The sequence below is a fragment of the Electrophorus electricus genome, chromosome 7 (assembly GCF_041902795.1).
Source record: "Electrophorus electricus isolate QZ-2024a chromosome 7, ASM4190279v1, whole genome shotgun sequence".
Taxonomy (NCBI): domain Eukaryota; kingdom Metazoa; phylum Chordata; class Actinopteri; order Gymnotiformes; family Gymnotidae; genus Electrophorus; species Electrophorus electricus.
Window position 1 is genome coordinate 9,584,122 of NC_137503.1, and position 17,074 is coordinate 9,601,195.

The 17,074-nt window shown below is 41.9% G+C and overlaps 1 protein-coding gene across 1 annotated transcript; it reads right to left on the reverse strand.

The window, feature by feature from the left end:
- Positions 1–8,410: 8,410 nt before the first annotated feature.
- LOC113569250 (RNA-binding protein 38-like) lies at positions 8,411–16,950 on the reverse strand. Its single transcript, XM_026997305.3, has 4 exons — positions 16,473–16,950; positions 14,593–14,716; positions 14,334–14,388; positions 8,411–10,216 (listed from the first exon to the last, which is right to left on the reverse strand). Exons 1-4 carry the CDS (start codon positions 16,683–16,685, stop codon positions 9,904–9,906), a joined length of 705 nt encoding a protein of 234 aa, XP_026853106.1. The 5' UTR covers positions 16,686–16,950; the 3' UTR covers positions 8,411–9,903.
- Positions 16,951–17,074: the final 124 nt, after the last annotated feature.

Genomic DNA, 17,074 nt, shown 5'->3' on the forward strand with positions numbered 1-17,074 from the left:
AGGATTTATCCCAGACATTTATGGCCGTTCCTAAGGGACACGCGTATTTGCCGGATAGAGTGAGAACATGTAGAATATTCTCCCTCCCATGCAATAAGCAAACAAAACCAGCTCTGGAGGACCACTGGCTATTGAGGATTGGGTATTGCTCAGTCGTATTCCATGGAAGCTATGGTAATTATAGTAGTCAGGAATGAATGCAGTGCATATATAGAAGAGGCTTAATCTCAGCTGGGGCTGCAGGAGAGAAAGAACAGGGATTGAAATGTGTCTGAAATGCGAGAAGGGAATTAAAGGACTGAATTCTGAGTAAAAAGACGAGATTGGGAGAATTGAAGGATGTGAAAATATCTGTAGGGTAGAGACAGTTCATGGTTCTGTTCATGGTGTAAAAACAGATGGTCCACAGTAGAAATTTTCTTATATTTTACAGAAACATAACACAACAAATTATTGAGGGAAAAAGACAATATTCACATCAAAGTAAGAAGAAACTGTAAGTGCTGATTAGAAATTGTTCAATACCCACAAAACAGATTATTTCTAAATATAGATTAGACTAGCTGAGATTTGTTTTAACCCAGAGCTCCTCCTTTCAGAGTGATGGTACCACATAAAGACTTAGTTCACTCTATGACTCTAAGTCTGCCGTTGTTGCTCCTTTCAGATCATTTTTATTGCACAGATCCTCATCTTCTCATCATAACCATCTGAAGGATCAGTGGCTATGGAGCTTTTCTGCTGAATAACCTTTGTGTTGGGGGTGGGACCTCAACTCCGTCTAAGGTCATAGACAGTAGACCGTAATGAAAGATTTATGGGACTTTTATGGGAAGAAGCTTGAAGAGCTTAACAGGACCACACTTCATGTGAAGTAGAAGGCATCTACAGTTCAGAGGCCCTACTGAGGGAGCGTTGCGGGCAGTGGCAGCTAAGGTGCTAAGCAGTAGGTAACTAGGGAAGGATGCATGTCTATGTATGTGGTATTGTTAGCCTGTGCTGTAGCTGTATTTTCTGTGTGTGTGTATTTGTGTCTGTCCAGCACATAATGTATATGTGGTATGTAGCTGACCTTATAGCTATGTGTAGATGTGAATCTGTGACAAATGGGTATGGATGTATGATGATAAGGCTGTGTGTTGGACCTTTGTCTAAGAGCTTCAGAGAAATGGCTCTGTTTCTCAAGTTTACTCCTACTCCACCTCCGTCCCTGCATTCCAGGGAAAGAGAAAGAGAGAACACTTTGTACAATGATGGTCACGCCCCATATCTCTTAATCACAAAGTTCTATTGTTTATGATAGAATGTTTCAACAATTGTAATGTCATAATTTGTCATTCCCAGAGGTGACTTGGGGGGGGCTGTAAACTGATACTGTGTGTGTGTTTCATGCAAATGTAAATAGATATAGATAAAGATGAGAACATTCTTTTCTGCTTTCCTACTTTTGCCTTTGTTCTTTCAGGTTAAGGGGCTTTACACTCCTCTCTGAAATAAAACTATTGCACCCTCTTGTTCTGTTCTTGTTTTGTCTTTGCTTTGAATCACAGGAGTCATGAATAACCCACTCACATAGACACTATATGCCACACCCTTTAACCCCCTCACCATTGGCTGTTATTTGAATGTGATTTGAATGTTATTTGACTGGCAGTTGAAGGTTTTTTGTGCTTCCCAGTTAATTTGATTCGGTATGCAAATTACACTTTCTCTATTTCTTCAGGATGGGAGCTTTCTTTATGCTCCTCTTTTTGCACCAGGTGAGGTTTCACTTACAAATACAGCAATAATAGTTACAATAGTTTATGGGGAGTGTGTGTATATGTGGTTTATTTTCATAAAGTGACCAAACAATGAGATATATCTGGATTATGAAAAAAGTTATTTATATGTGGCCATGGTGATGGAAAAAGACTAAACTATTGTATGGGTTTGTTGAGGTAACAGTTAATAAACACATTATTGGTGCTTTTTCAGTAGTGACGATGTTTCTTGTGCTTAGATACTGTAGATGCACCCAATAAACAAAAACAAACAATCACTGGTGATTCTTAAAATAATTTTATTGTGCATCACTATTAAATGTAGCTTTGCTTAAGCAAATCAATTCTAACTTATAAGGTGCATTTTAATCGAAGCATTGTTGTATAACTTTGCATATTTGCCCTGATAATTTTAGAATATTCTTTATTTATCCTTTAACTACCCAATCCATCTTGCGTTGCAATAAGGTTTCCATGGCAACTGAAACCAACTTCGAATCCAGCTAATAAGGCAATTGGGAGAGCTGTTTGGGGGCGGCACGGTGGTGCGGTGAATAGAACTGCTGCCCCACAGCTCGAGTGACCCGTGTGTGTGTATGCACAAGTGCCCTGCAATGGATTGGCACCCTGTCTGGGATTGGTTCCTACCTTGTTTCCTGTTCTGCTGGTGTAGGCTCCAGCCTTCCATGACCCTGAACTGGATTAAGTGGCTTAGAAGACAACTGAAAGGATAGGTGTTTGACTGAAAGGATAGGTGTCTCTTCTCAATAGATTTTTTAGGATAATGTGTTTCTCTATCACACTCATCTTTAAATACCTCCTACCTATCACATTCCAGTCTATCATATCAGTGTGTGTGTGTGTATGTGTGTTTGTGTGTTCCAGGATAGAGCTAGCAGCAGTTGACCAGCTATTGTTTCCAACACACAACTGCAGTTTGCTTGTGTCACCAAGGTAATGTAGCCCAGCTAAAGGGAATTGTTGAAGATTTCTCATGCTCAGGTTGTTCCACCTTGTTAAGCCATTACTGTACTCTATAGGATATTTGGCCTGTTTGACTCTTGTCACAGCAAAGATAGGCATCGGAAGACCAGAACAATGCCAAAGGCAACTTGAAAACAGCAGAGTATGTGATAGTCACGCAGTTTCTCTTCATTTTTATTGGCACATATACTTGCACAGGCCTTTCAAGGATTCTGCTAGTTGCCTTATTTATGTGTAATCATTTTGAAGGCATAGGAAAGCATGAGCCTCTGAATGAACAGTGGAAGAAAAATGTCTATAGTCGTCACTGTAAACAGTCAAGGAGGTATTCTCTCTCATAAAGTCCCAACACAAACCACAGTTTCCTGCATGGCCGCCTGCAAAAAGAAAGCTGATGGTGCTTGCGATACTCGCACGCTGTGAAGGCCGGGACCGTAGGAACTCAGAGACAATCTCTACTTGCCTGGTTATTATCATCTGAGTCATTATCATCCGCTATGTGTTCTCTCCTCTGCCACCCACAGAGAGAAGGAGAGAGGGAGAGACAGAAAGAGGAGAGAGAGGGAGAGGCATGACAGAAGTATTCTAAATTTAGTGTGCTTTCCCCCCCCTGTCCTTATAAAGCACTGTGGTGGAATCAATGTGTGTGTGTGTGTGTGTGTGTGTCAGCAGAGTATCCCCGGCTTCCCTGCTCCCAGTCAGAGGAAAAGAGCAGCCATGGTCCAATTCAACATGCTTTTTCTCATTGATTTTTTAACAGAAAAAAGGAGGTTATCTATAAATTCGCTGTCATATAACAGACTAAGAGGAGTCAGAGAGATCAAAAAGAGAGATAGAGGGTGTGTGTGAGAGAGAGAGAGAGAGAGAGAGAGAGAGAGAGAGAGAGAGATGAAGTTGTGGTGGTGAAGAGGGAAGAGATGAGTTGTGGCTGCTCAGAGGAGTTTTACAGTATCACAGCAACATGGCTTCCTTCAGGGGATTCCTTTGTTCTCTTTGTTTGGAAAACTTTGTCATGTTTGCTCTTTAAGTTGTATCTTAGCTTATTGTATTGTTCTTGATCTTTGACAGAGACAAAATCAACCATAATCATTAATTTTTTTAGAAAATAACTTACACTGTCCATTTCACAAAATTTCATTTGTTCAACCACTTTTGAGTATTTAATGTTCAAGAATAGTTGATTACATATATGGCATTTAGCTTTGAGCAATTGAGGGTTAAGGGCCTTGCTCAGGGGCCCCAACAGTGGTAACTTGGCAGTGGTGGGAGTTGAAGTGGCAATCTTCCAATTACAAGTCAAATACCTTAACAAGATGTTCTAAGGCAATAAATAAGTGAAGACAGAGAAAACAAAGACAGAGAAATATAAAAGCTCACTCACATATACTGTGACCTTGTAGCCTAAACATCTCAATTTAGTGAAACACAGCACTAAATAGGAAATTTACATAAGTGTAAGTCCTTATATTCTCTCTCTAACACATGCATTCACGTGTTCACAAAGACAGACACTCAGATGACTCCCTCACACATGCACCTCTCCATCATTTTTTCTCTGAGTGAGCCTACAAATGTCAAAGCCTGAATCTTACAAATGCTCTTTAGGACACCTGCAGATGATGGGGAGTGACAGGAGGCCATTGACACAGCTGTTTCTAAATGACAAAAATGTTACTGAAGCACTCTGAAGTAGTCTTCATGCCTACACCTGTTGCCCTGTCCTCCCATTTCATACTGTCACACATGGAGGTCTCTCTCTCTCTCTCTCTCTCTCACACTCACACACACCAGATTTATACACACAACAGAACCACAGCAAAAGGACAGAACAACATCAATCAATCAAAGTATTTTATGCTTCTTCCTTGTGCGTGTATGTGTGAGAGAGCGAGTATGAGGATTAAACAGCTGTGGTGGACAACTACTCCTTTATGATCACTACAAGGGCTGACTGGTGGCAGCAGGTGTGTGTGAGCAGCGGTGCACCCACTTGGTATTGTCCTTACAACAGCACATGTTGAACAGATGTAAAACAGAAACCACCCCCCACTACAAACACACAGTTGTACATACATATTCACACAATGCATACAATACATAATATTTAGGACTAAGATAGATATAGACATATCAGGAGTGCCACATTAGTGATCAATTGAGTAGCACAAAATGGAAACCAATTAATGACTTCTAGTTGTGATGGTGCATATGTTAAAGCTCTTCAGTAAAACAACTGCTATAATGATGTCGTTATTGCTTTAGGGATGTTTTTCAGGTCTGCGTGTGTTTGTGTGCCATTGTGAGTTCCTAGGTGTTTGAGAGCACCCATCTGTGTTCATGTCTGGGCCTCTGGAAGAGCCTGAGGGTGGGTGTCATGGGGACCAAGAAAGGAGATGTCCCTGGGCTAAATGCATGCTGACCACAGATAAGCATACTGGGCAGAAAATCAAGAAGTCAACAACTCCCCCCCTCCAAAAAACCCCCAAAAACCCTGCAGAAACATGTAACCACTGAAAAGTGCACGCATGCATGTGTGTGGGAGAAAAAGAATACTTTCACACCCAGAAGGGGTTACAATAACTTTTATATAATCCTAAATTTTCATATGCTATTATTGCCATTACCCCCTGCACTGAACAAACCCTCTTCTTCTGGGGCAAAAAGTCATTTACTTCAAATACAGGGGTATAGGGTTTCACCAATGAGTCTGAATGCAGATGGCATAACACAGAGAAAACAGACTCGGACATCTCCACCTCTGACTCACTGTTTATTTATTTACAGATGGGAATATTTAGGAGGTGCGTACATCTGAACAGTGCTAAATATGGTGGGATTTTAACGCTACCTCTCATGTTTTAAGACTGAGCTTATGTTTCTGGAACTCAACACATTTGGAATCAAATCTATGTTTAAGTTGTTCCACATGATATTAGGCATCAGAAGAGGTATGTTCTAAGCTGCAGAGGGGAACAAATATATAAAGTTACAGACTGTGACAGGAAGTACCATCTCATATTGATCAGGGGACCATGTGTAACTTTGCAACCGATTATTACATGACATGTAACTGATCATTACATGATAAGGCATGCTCATAGAATCAGAAATTGTCTTTAAAAATAGCTGTCACTCATTCGTTAGTCATACTCTCTTATCTGTCCTCTTCCAATATTCACACCCATATCAAGAGAAGGCGAGAGAGGAAGAGAGAGAACACACATGGGAGCATGCAGCATGAAAAAAGAAAATGCCTGTGTACGAGTTGTGATACGATCACAGATAGAATGTGTCCCTGTGCCACCCCTCGCCACCCAGTTCACTCGGAACCCCAGGTCCGTCCTCTTTATCTCAATGAGACGGCCACTGATAGCAGGCATGCACAGGGACACACAGTGGGACAGGACGGCCGACATCAGTGTCGCCATCTTTAAGTGCTTCACTAAATATAGAGGCTAAGGCTACTCTGACATGACACCATGCTGAGGGTGTCATCTGACAATAGCCAGATCCAACCAACACCATAGGCTTCACAGCAGTATCTAATCTGAACTGACCAAGGCACAAGAAAATTAGGGTAAATTAGAACTAATATATTAAGAAAATGTGGGATCTGAATCTTAGAAACTATGCATTATCCCATTATTTCATCTGAATTTAGAAATAATCCCTGTGGATGGGAAATACCACAGGGCGTGCCCATAGAGCCAGAGCCAGGCCCTGTGGCGTTCTGAAAATGCAAGCTGCAGGTGTGAAAAGGTGAGGCTAAAGGTTTCTATATATTAAAGTGGATATCAGGGTGTATGGCATAACAGGAAGCCTTAAATGTTTCATAGGTTTGAAATATACCAACTTGACTGAGCAGGCAAGGTTATGACAATGCAGCTGTGCGTATCAGTGACTTAGCATAAAGGTCTCCTCTCAGTTAGCATGACCTTGTTTGTCAAGCTGACACTCACCTCTCCCCTTACTTCCCTCCTACTGTAAATCTGTGAGGGCAGAGAGTGTGGAGCAAAAAAACAATGAGGGAAGTAGAGAAAAGACAGTAGAAATAAAACAGGAAGAGTTCAATAAAATAAAATCAACATTGATTTACTGAAACCTTGAAAGGAAAGCTTAGGAGGAAGAGATCTTGGATGTTAGGATTGAAAAAAAAAGATGAGAACATGTACAGTATGAACAAGTGAGCCCTCTCAAAAGGAAGAGGCTAGAAGAGCACTTAGGAGGGCTAATACAAAAACAGCACTATGAATCTAAGAACACAGGGCATATGACACAAAGTAGAGCATGTAAGAGCTCTGCTTGCATGCTCATGTGAGACCCAGCTTAAGTATTTGCTGCCAACTGAGAACAATCAGACTTAACACAGTGACAAAACAGATCAGCACACTTGTTCCATAGCTTTGTAATCATCCATAAATAGGAAAGAGCACATCCAGCTCATACACTCAGTGAGCCACTGTTTATTTAAACTAGCCTTGTGACTCTGTTACACCAAAGCAATGCTACATATACCTACGTGCTTACATTCATCTCTGCTGCTCACCCAGCAGCTACCTCAAGATTATCCAGAAAAACCTGAGACACATTTACAATGGAACCCACAAAGGAGGAATTTCCCCAAAGGTCACCAACAGCAGTTTGTCATAAAGTTCATCTATATTAATGAGTTGGAACTCTAATGACAAACAGTAAGAAACAGCTTGGCTTTGGAACGGTTGAAAATAAATGGTTGTTTACTAGACAGAAACGTTTCTTCATAAGGGAAATAGAAACAGGAATTTGAGAAACAAGTGTTTGCTGGCACAGACTGACAAGTAGCAATGACTATGAAAATATTCAAGTGCTGTTTATACAAGCCGTACTAGACAACCCCCTCCCCCACTGGAGCTGGCGGAGGTTGGGCCTCACTGCAGAGGTGCCTGAGCGAAGTAGGCACAGCAGGGCTGTGGCCTGTTGCAGACTGATAACCAGTGGGGCCCCTTCACCATGACCCAAAACCAAACACCACACACACTCTAAACACACTTGAAGCTCGCCGATAGGGGGAAGTCAGATGTATAGTCCCAGTCCCACCTGGCATGCTGCCACACATGCGTCACACGCACGCACACACACACCAGGGAAGCTTTTCAATGATGAGTACATACACAGCTGTCCTATCAGAAATGGCAACATGGTTAACCACTTGAATTTAAACCATTCAATAGGCAGCCCGATTTCACAATTTATGACATAATACCACTGAAGTCACAATCAGGACTTTCAGAATAAAGCTAGGCTGACAAACTCCACATCGTCTTGGAAGCAGAGGTTGGGGATATTTTTCCCTTCTACACTTATATACAGACCTGCAAGGGAAAGTCAACAACTGAAAAGAGAGAGATTTAAATATTGTGTTTATATCTGCTACATTTGTAAGCAAGCAAGAATATTCAGCTCACAAGAAAAGTAGACCACCCATGTTTAGTAAAATGAATCAGCAGAGAATATCATGTTAGTGGCAATATACCCTAAACTGGATGCAAACAATGAGCCTAAACAAATTAAGCTGTAAGACTGCTTCACTCAGACAACAAAGAAAAATGATAGAAATGCTGTTCAAAACAAAGAGATCATACAGGCACAAATTCAAGAAATAAATAAATGATTGCACTCCTATATTTAGTATAAAGTTTTTATTTTACCTCCAAGACTTTTCTTGGTATGGCTTCATTGCAGATATTGAAATGATGTGACTTAAAAAATGCTTCATAGAGCAATTATGTGACTGCAAACAGCAGGTGCAGACTGTGACTCAAGAGACTACAAAAAACAAAAAATGCAAATGAATCAGTTTCTTAGGTGCAGACCAGTAACACATGAGAATTTTTCAAACGACTAAAAAGGGGAAAAGAAAATGAGAAAATGCTATAGGCCATATACACTTTCTCTTGTGGCATCCACAAGCCTGACACTTTGCGTTTTGCTTACATATGGCTTGACACCAATTTATAGGGAAGCGAGATGAGGGGAGGAAAACAAACAAACCACAGACCACTTAAATATCTTAATATAAATACTGCAAAATGCACTTAACTGGAGCAAGATTTTGAAAATGCTGTACATAACGAATGTCAGCTTAAACAAGACATTAAATTATCTTAGTTATAACAGTTAGACAAAACGCACTATAGGCATCAGTGTCAGCTACCATACCTGTTAATAAAAATCAAATGCTTACTGCATGATATTTCCACCCATGCATGATCTAAACTGGGATCAACATTCAACACATCATGTGAATAGGATGCCTGTCTTTATGGTATCTTTATGGTCACATTCATCAACATGGACTGAAACCTGATCAAAATCCGATCTTCAATTAGCACCCTTACTCTAAAATACCACGCACCCTGGACTTAACTGTTCTGGGAACTGCAGACCAGGCTTTTCATGTAGAAGCAGGTGGCAGCTTGTTCACAGTTTACCCTGCATACAAATCTAAAAATGAACTAAATCTAATGGGAGATTCTACTTTTAAGGCCTCTTCATTATAAAAAGATATCCCTGGGGGCTTTCGGGTGTCTTCAATTATGAGTTCTCCATTCTGTCAGCCTGATAAACTGCCATGTTGGAAGAATCTTCTGTTAAAAGGCGTGTGTGTGTGTGTGTGTGTGTGGGGTGTGTGTGTGAATCTTTCCTCCTTTAACTCACCTTTGAAAGTTTGCTGTGTATCCTGTCAAGTTCAGAGTACAAAACCCTCTCCCTAGTGTTCTAAAGCAGCAATGCCCCATTAAACCTTCAAGAGTGGTAACTTTATACAGTCTCCCGCTTTTCCAATTTGCACCCACTACTCAACATCCAGGCACCTTACTTTGATCTTAACATAATAATAATAATAATAATAATAATAATAATAAGCACATTGAGCACAAGTACTAACAAAGAAATATTAATACAATAAAGCTTATGGTAATGAGTAATAGTAACAATAACAATAATAATTTTTAAGGATCCTCCCAAAAAAAAAAAAAAAAAAAAAAAGGCATCAGTGCTTCTGGAAGCCCTTTGAAGCCATGGCACAGTTCGACTCTTTCTGGACCTCACTCGAATCCACAGCCGGAGCCAGTCCTGATGGGACAGTGCAATAGTTTGTCCAGAGACGACCTGCTGCTCACTGCATGCGCTCGGATTGCAGGTGCTGCTGGGGTGGATACTGGATAAAGGCGGGTGTGGCCAGGGTCTGATGCAAGGTGGCCGAGGCGGGGCTGGAGGTGGGGCCCCCACTGGGGCTGGCGGCTGTGTAGCTGTAACCCACAAAGCCTGGGGAGGAGGTGTAGGGGTAGTGCTCGAAGGCTGATGAGGCGAACTGGGCGTAGGCTGCACTGTAGTCCACATACTGGGAGCTAATTGATGCAGCCACCTGTGAGGGGAGCACAAGGCTGGGCTGGACAAAGGCCTGCGGGTAGACGTAGTGCTGGGCCAGTCTGCACACAGGGACACAACAGTTAGAGCACGAACACACACACACACACACACACACACACACACACGAAATGACAGTTAGTGGCCATTTCCCAATTCTATTAGCAATATCAGTGCTATTGGACTTATTGATGATGAATTATTTCCTAGCAGTGCCACATCAATATGGCATTTGAATTTAGATCTGAAGCAATGAGAAAGCTTTGACACTGGGAGAAGGCCAGCAAGCAAGCATTTAACCCAAGTCTTATACCAATGAGGTCAGAAATACACATGAAGGAAAGCTTGTTATGCAGGTTTATGGGACAGAAGCCCAACCCCCAAACCCAATCCCCCTGCCCAGGCAACAGTGAGGTGTATGCAGTGTAAACTCGACAGTTTGAGGAGCTGCAGGCACAACTGGGCCATCGGCAAGAGAGGCAGCAGACAAGACGCTTCTGGAAGATTCTCACTCAAGCGTTTTAACAGCTGCTACTTTTCTTGTTCAGAGAGGGCTAGAATTCTCACACTCACTCACACACACACACACACACACACCCATGTAGTAGCATGTTTATATCAACATCTATAAAATTGTGGAAATAGTAATCACTCATGAGTCTTTAGCTGTACAAGAGAGGTAATTAAGAGAATGGAGCAGAAGAGTTTCATCCATATACCCCCACTCAACACTGTTTGAATGCACACGGGAGGGGTACCAAAAAACACACCACACCCCCACCCCTCTTTCCACACAGAATGGGCACATTTAAGGAAGGTTCTTGTGGTAGGGGTGCCGTTGTGGAGGAGAGGTGTCAGAGCGCAAGAAACAGCAGCTGAAAAACAGAACGACTTCCCCAGAGAAACGACGATACATGTCACTGGGGGCCCCTGTTCAGACAGTAGAAACTAAAACACACTGTGGTCCACCATTTTCTCTGTGAATTTGGTTAAAATATAGTGCTATGAAGGAGTTAGTTAGCTTCAAGTGAAAAGCACATGTAAATAAGAGGAAAAAAAAAAAAGGGAGCTTGGATGCTACTGTATCAAATATAAAAGGAGAGAATGTATCAGATTAATGGCAGTATCTATTGACCGGGAATATTAAACATGGCAGCATATGGAAGCCTCAAGAACCAAACAATACATTAAGTGAACTTACATGAGAGGACTCTCAGAACTCCATGCGTGTATATGTGTGTGGTGAAAGAAAGACTGTACACACCTCAGTTCAGCAGAGCAAAAGATGTGTGGGTGGGCATGTGAAAAACATCCAGCAACACCCCACCCCTTACTTTCACCCAAACACACACACACTAAAATCAATCAATCATTCAGGTCAACACTGCAAACCAAACACCATGCAAAATTCACAATTCTGCATCAGCACGACCTTCTCCCTCTCACCACCCCTCCCCCCCCCCTCTGTTACAGTACACAGCACAGCACTCTCAAGTCATTTCTGGCACCTTAAAGGTGGGGGCAGGGCCAGTGGCACGCCTCGGGACCTTCAAAGGCCCCATCGAAACCTGGGGCTTGATTGTCTTCTTCCCCCACTGATGCACTCCATCAACTGGGTGACCAATAAAGCATGGACGGAAGAGCAGTGGTTAGCCGAACACTAGATTTAACACTGATGATCCTATTAGAGAAAGAGAGGGGAAAAGAAAAAAAGAAAAAAAAAAAAAAAAAAGGGGGGGGGTAGTAAAAAAAAGCCTCTTGCTTGTTCTCCCTCACTAACACACATACATACACATGGGAAGAGGGACACTGTAGCGGGGGCTGTGGATTGGCCACACAATCCTCCGAGTGCCATGGCCTAAGGAAAAGTATTTGGTTGGTTTATTTGTCGGCAGAGTCGACCAGACATCACTGACCATGGTCAAGGATGAGTTAGTGTGCGCGCGCACAAGCGCACACCTGTGTCACATTCACACATTAATATCTTGTACAATGGAGCATTAATGGGTTGATGCTTTAACACTTTTCTAAAGCTTTATATTGTGATACAGGCAAGCATCATACAAAAAGTTGAACACTGGATAAGGTAGATCAAAACCAAAGCTTCCAACTCTAACTCTGTTTACCATTAAGGCATTTTTTGCAGATAAACAGTATACTGATAAGAACCAATACATAATGAGAATAAAAATGGTATCACTTAACCTCTAAATCTCCAAAGTTAATAGCCCTTCACAGGACAAAGAGGCATTCAGACTGCTGCCAACTCAGGCCCACACTCCAGCATGAGCCAGTGCCCCCCCCACACACACACAATAGTGTGTGTGAAGTGACTGCTTGGAAAACTGTACTAAATAATACAGAACTACAGCAATTGCAATCCCCATGGAATGTTTTTTAACAAGCAAGATGCAAAACAAGGTGTAAAAGAACTATTGGTTTTTTTCCTTCCATCTTGGCCAAAGAGAAGACCCATTAGCCACTAAGTCAAACATGAGACCATAAAGAAAAAAAGAAAAACAGGCAGGCAGGGGGACACAAATTCGCAATTTTTACATAGACAAAGTGCAAAGCTTGGAGACAGGGACTGACATTTCATGAAGACACCAACTCACATCCTGCAATACAGGGAACCCTGAGGTACATTACTGTATACCAGACCCATGTCAGTGCCTCATTCTGTCCATCTAATCTAAACTTCCCATTTCTCTCTTTACTCACTCCGCTCGATCTCCACCCACCCAGCCAAACATCACTCTCTCACTGTCATATTGCTTTCCAGGGCTCAAAACTAATCACTAACTTGATAGAATCGATTATGTTATATGCTCAGAAAATGCTACACATTAACTCAAATTGAGCACAGAATAAACAAGGAAAGAAAAAAAAAAGAAAAAGATAATGACTGGACCACGATTAGAGAATTAGAAATTGGCATAAAGCTAAATGATGTGGCAAGTAAGTTTGTGTGTGTGTGTGTGTGGGTGCACACATAGCTGGCAGTTTAGAGGACCTGCAAGATGTGGAAACCTTTCTGTAGGCTTCTGAGTATCAACAACTGCCTGAGCAGTTTCAGAGTTAGAATGCGGGTAGCAGGGTCAAGATAAAAAAACCTCACTCCCCCTCCCCAACACCCTGTGTATGTATGAGTGTGTAAAAGAGACTCAGTAAAACTGACAAAATTAAGAGAAACAGCCATGGTGTCTACTCCTGTAACAATCTGCTTCTGTGCAGCAAAAGACAATGAGATCCATGGGGAAAGCGACAGGTGTTCTCTCCAACTCCTGTCTGTCTATGTGTGTGTGTGTGTAGGGGGTTGGGTAAACGTGTATGAAGGGTGTAACTGAGGAAATATGAGCCAACACCTGTCATACTGACAGAAACGTATGTTCCCCCTCTACAGGGCTCCACCTTGTTACCACCACAACAAACTTGCCCACAGACAGAACATTCTAGGACCCTCTCACATTAACATTCAAAAGTTGGATTTTTATCAAAGCCAGTCTATAATTAGAACAGACCTATTGAAAACTACAGTGATCCCAATGATTACAGTAGTGTGAGTAAATAAAAGAAAAAACAAAGCATCTTGTAATATCGTTTCAAGGGTAACAAAACGTTGACATACTCTACTTACCCAAGCTTCATCCACAAGCAGAGTATTAAACTATAGTATGAACTCACAGCACAAACTTCCTCGCAGATTTGCACCTCAGATTTACATGATTTCTCATCTTAGGTCTGAAGACCTATGATAAATCTTAGGCCTTAAATATACACAAATATGCACACTATAAATATACAAATAATTTTGGGATTGAAACATTACTTAACAGGGGACACTCCAACTTCTCTGATCTCTAAAATGACCAGCTGAGTATTCCCCCTCCTTAACCACCCAGAGGACATTCCTATAACCCCACTAACCACCCCCACTACTGTCTATGACTGACTGCCCTCATAGACCACAGCAGGAATAACAAATGAGTGGAAGAAATCCAGAACATGCTGTTGTACAAAACCAAACCGGTTTGCTGCTTAATCTGACTTGATCTGCCAGGTTTGTTCAGTTTTCTCTTTATGCACAATCATTTGTATGAGGTCCATTAGTGTTAGCAGAACAATGAATGACAGTGCACACACACACACACACACACACACACACACACACACACTTACCCATACTGCCTTTGAATAAGTGCTGGATGGATGGGCTGCACACCAATAGATATGCCTATAAAGTATGAGGTATGTAAAGCATGTAATACATAAAACTGTACAAACTGTACATTTAGTCTATTACAGTGTTCACACAACATACAAATGGAAGAAAGCCCAAGTTAAGGCTACCAATTGAGTTTAAAAGCATATTGTAAAGACAAGACAAAGGGTGTCTTTTTTTGCATTAAAAATAAATAAATAAAAAGTTTCTGCGTACCACTCTGAAGGCTACGTGGCTTAGCTCCGAGGTAGGCTAGGTTAACATTGGCTTTTCGGCCATCGATGATTGGGTTGGGGTCTTTACAGGCTCGCTCTGCAGCCACTCTATCCGTCATAGTCACCTAGAGGAAGAAAGGACTGCTATTAGCATCAACAAAGGCCTTAACCTGTCAAAGCCAGCGTTTCCTTCTGAGAAGTACCAACACTCAAAACATGACACTTAAACAGAGACCAGAGTAAAAGAGCAAAAATTTAACTAAAATTTAAAAACCAAGTTAATATCAGCATCCAATGCTTTAGATTTAATAAAAACATCCATGGGACAGCTTCAGTTTCATAGTTATTTCTTGCAAATGAGCATTATATTATGCAAATGTGTGCACCGCAAAAACAAACAAAATTAAAAAACAAAAAACAACAACAAAAAACCCAACACAAACAACAGGACTGCCAGGAACACCAAGCCTTCTGCAGAAACAAGTTCTTCAATGTTCTTGTTCCTCTGAGCACCTCACACTCTACAGGCAGATGCCTTCATCTTCCTGATCCTGTCAAACTTGCAGCACTACACACCCAGCCAAGAGCAGCCGTTAGTGCACGGAACTGCAGTGCTGCCCTGGCTCACAGCTTGCCATCTTGACAGTTTTAGTGCCCCAGCACATGCTTTGGCTTTCCACATAAGCCCATTTTCCTAGCCCATCACTAGGCCTGTATATCAGCTACTGTTTTAGAAGTCACTCTGCCAACAAATCCCTGTGTTTTTGACTGCATGTCGCAGAATGCCTCGTTTCTGTGTATCCTTTTAAGACCCCGAGTCTCTCCACCTGGCACCAAGTCTTCGGCTAATCCCTCAAGTTGGGCTCTGCAACTGAATCGCAGAGCAGTCAGACAGTCGGCAGTCTGTGGAATCTAAAAAAGACAGCTCGGTTTATTTTAAACGAGTTCCTCGTCATTCAGTTCCTTGGGGAGGTTCTTTAGGTCTCCAAGTGTGTGTGTGCGCGCGCGTCCGGGTGGGGGGTGGGGGGGTGGTGTGCTGATACAAACTACTGCTGTGTAATATCACATGACAGACCGTTTAAACATTCTGAAGACATAAACTTTAAATAACAGCGTAAACACCGAAGAAAAACACGAAAACCAAAGCCTATTTCGGAGGCAAGTTATACGGTCCTCAGTACGGAAGAAGATATCGAAGAAAATATGACAAGAGGCACTGCAGGGATTTCGTGAGGCAGCTCGAACCCGTAAACCGGCGATCACTCCATCTTAGGCAAAAATGAACGGCCACTCTCACGGCCGTTAAGATTCCGTAAACATCACTTAAGCGGCTGAGTGCTCCCGGACATCACTACTGTGGCATGAAGCTATGGAGGGCGAACGGGACTTGTAACGTCATTTAAGAATCTCGCCATATAAAGCCCTGACACCAGACACACACGTGCTGTTTGCACGATCCAGTTTTGGTGCTGGTGGCGCTCCAAGATCCCACTAAGGCAAAGCTTGTTCACAAACTGTAATGTTAATCGTGGACGACAGCTGTTCCCTCTTAGACTCGACGACCCATTAGAGATGTTGTGAGTCAAGAAAGAATTCCGTGCGTGAGCACGAGTTACGGGGTCATGATTTAATCATTAACCTTATACCCCACTTTTGTATTCGCTCACTAGCATACAAAGTAGACATGTTATCTGACTAAGCCGAACTTAAATGCGTTATGCGCGCATTTACGCACTTGCACAATTACTGCAAGCACAAACAAAGGAATTAGAAATAAGTTAGGAGGTAGTATTAGAAATGATAATTTGGCGCAAGAAATACTTATGAAAGAAAATACTTATGAAATCAAACTGATATGAGAGCATTGTTACGGTTACTTACGAAGCCGTATCCTCTGGATTTCCCCGTCTGTCTGTCCGTTATTACCACGGCCTCGTCTATGTCGCCATACGCTTCAAAGTATTTTCTTAAGGAAGCATCGTTAGTATGGTATGGTAAGCCACCCACAAAAATCTTTGTGAAAGTAGTGTCTTTTTGGATTCCTGTTGGATGCATAGCTTCTAGCGACCCGTTCATAAACTGATGTAAAAGCATTAGCCGTCTAACTATGACAAAAGCTTTTTTTTTAAAAGCTCACAGTGATTTAACCTGATGTCTAAAACAATTCTCTCATGTAAAGAATTAAATACCAAAATGAGACTGCTTCGTATACAGTTGTCTAGATTTTAGACTCCCCAGTTCTAAAACTTTCTTTTTATCCAATATAAAGCATAGCCATGTTATTGAACGCACCCCACAGTACGACCCTTCCACGCGCAGTAGCTGCGACAAACTACCTCCCTCTTCCTTGCTTCCGGAATACGCATATTTATATCTTGGAAACCAAACCACGCCCATCTTATATAGTAGCCAATAGCATGCAGCTCTTTTCTAGAAACTATCTGAAAACTTTGCGCTGACGTGCACGGATCTCCTCCCATGTT

Excerpts from the sequence above, each read along its gene's own strand:
- LOC113569250 (XM_026997305.3), bottom strand. The coding sequence starts at position 16,685 with ATGCTTTTACATCAGTTTATGAACGGGTCGCTAGAAGCTATGCATCCA. Across the intron at positions 14,717-16,472 it reads AATCCAGAGGATACGGCTTC|GTGACTATGACGGATAGAGT; the intron begins GTAAGTAACCGT and ends TTCTTCCTCTAG. Across the intron at positions 14,389-14,592 it reads GCCACGTAGCCTTCAGAGTG|GCATATCTATTGGTGTGCAG; the intron begins GTACGCAGAAAC and ends CATACTTTATAG.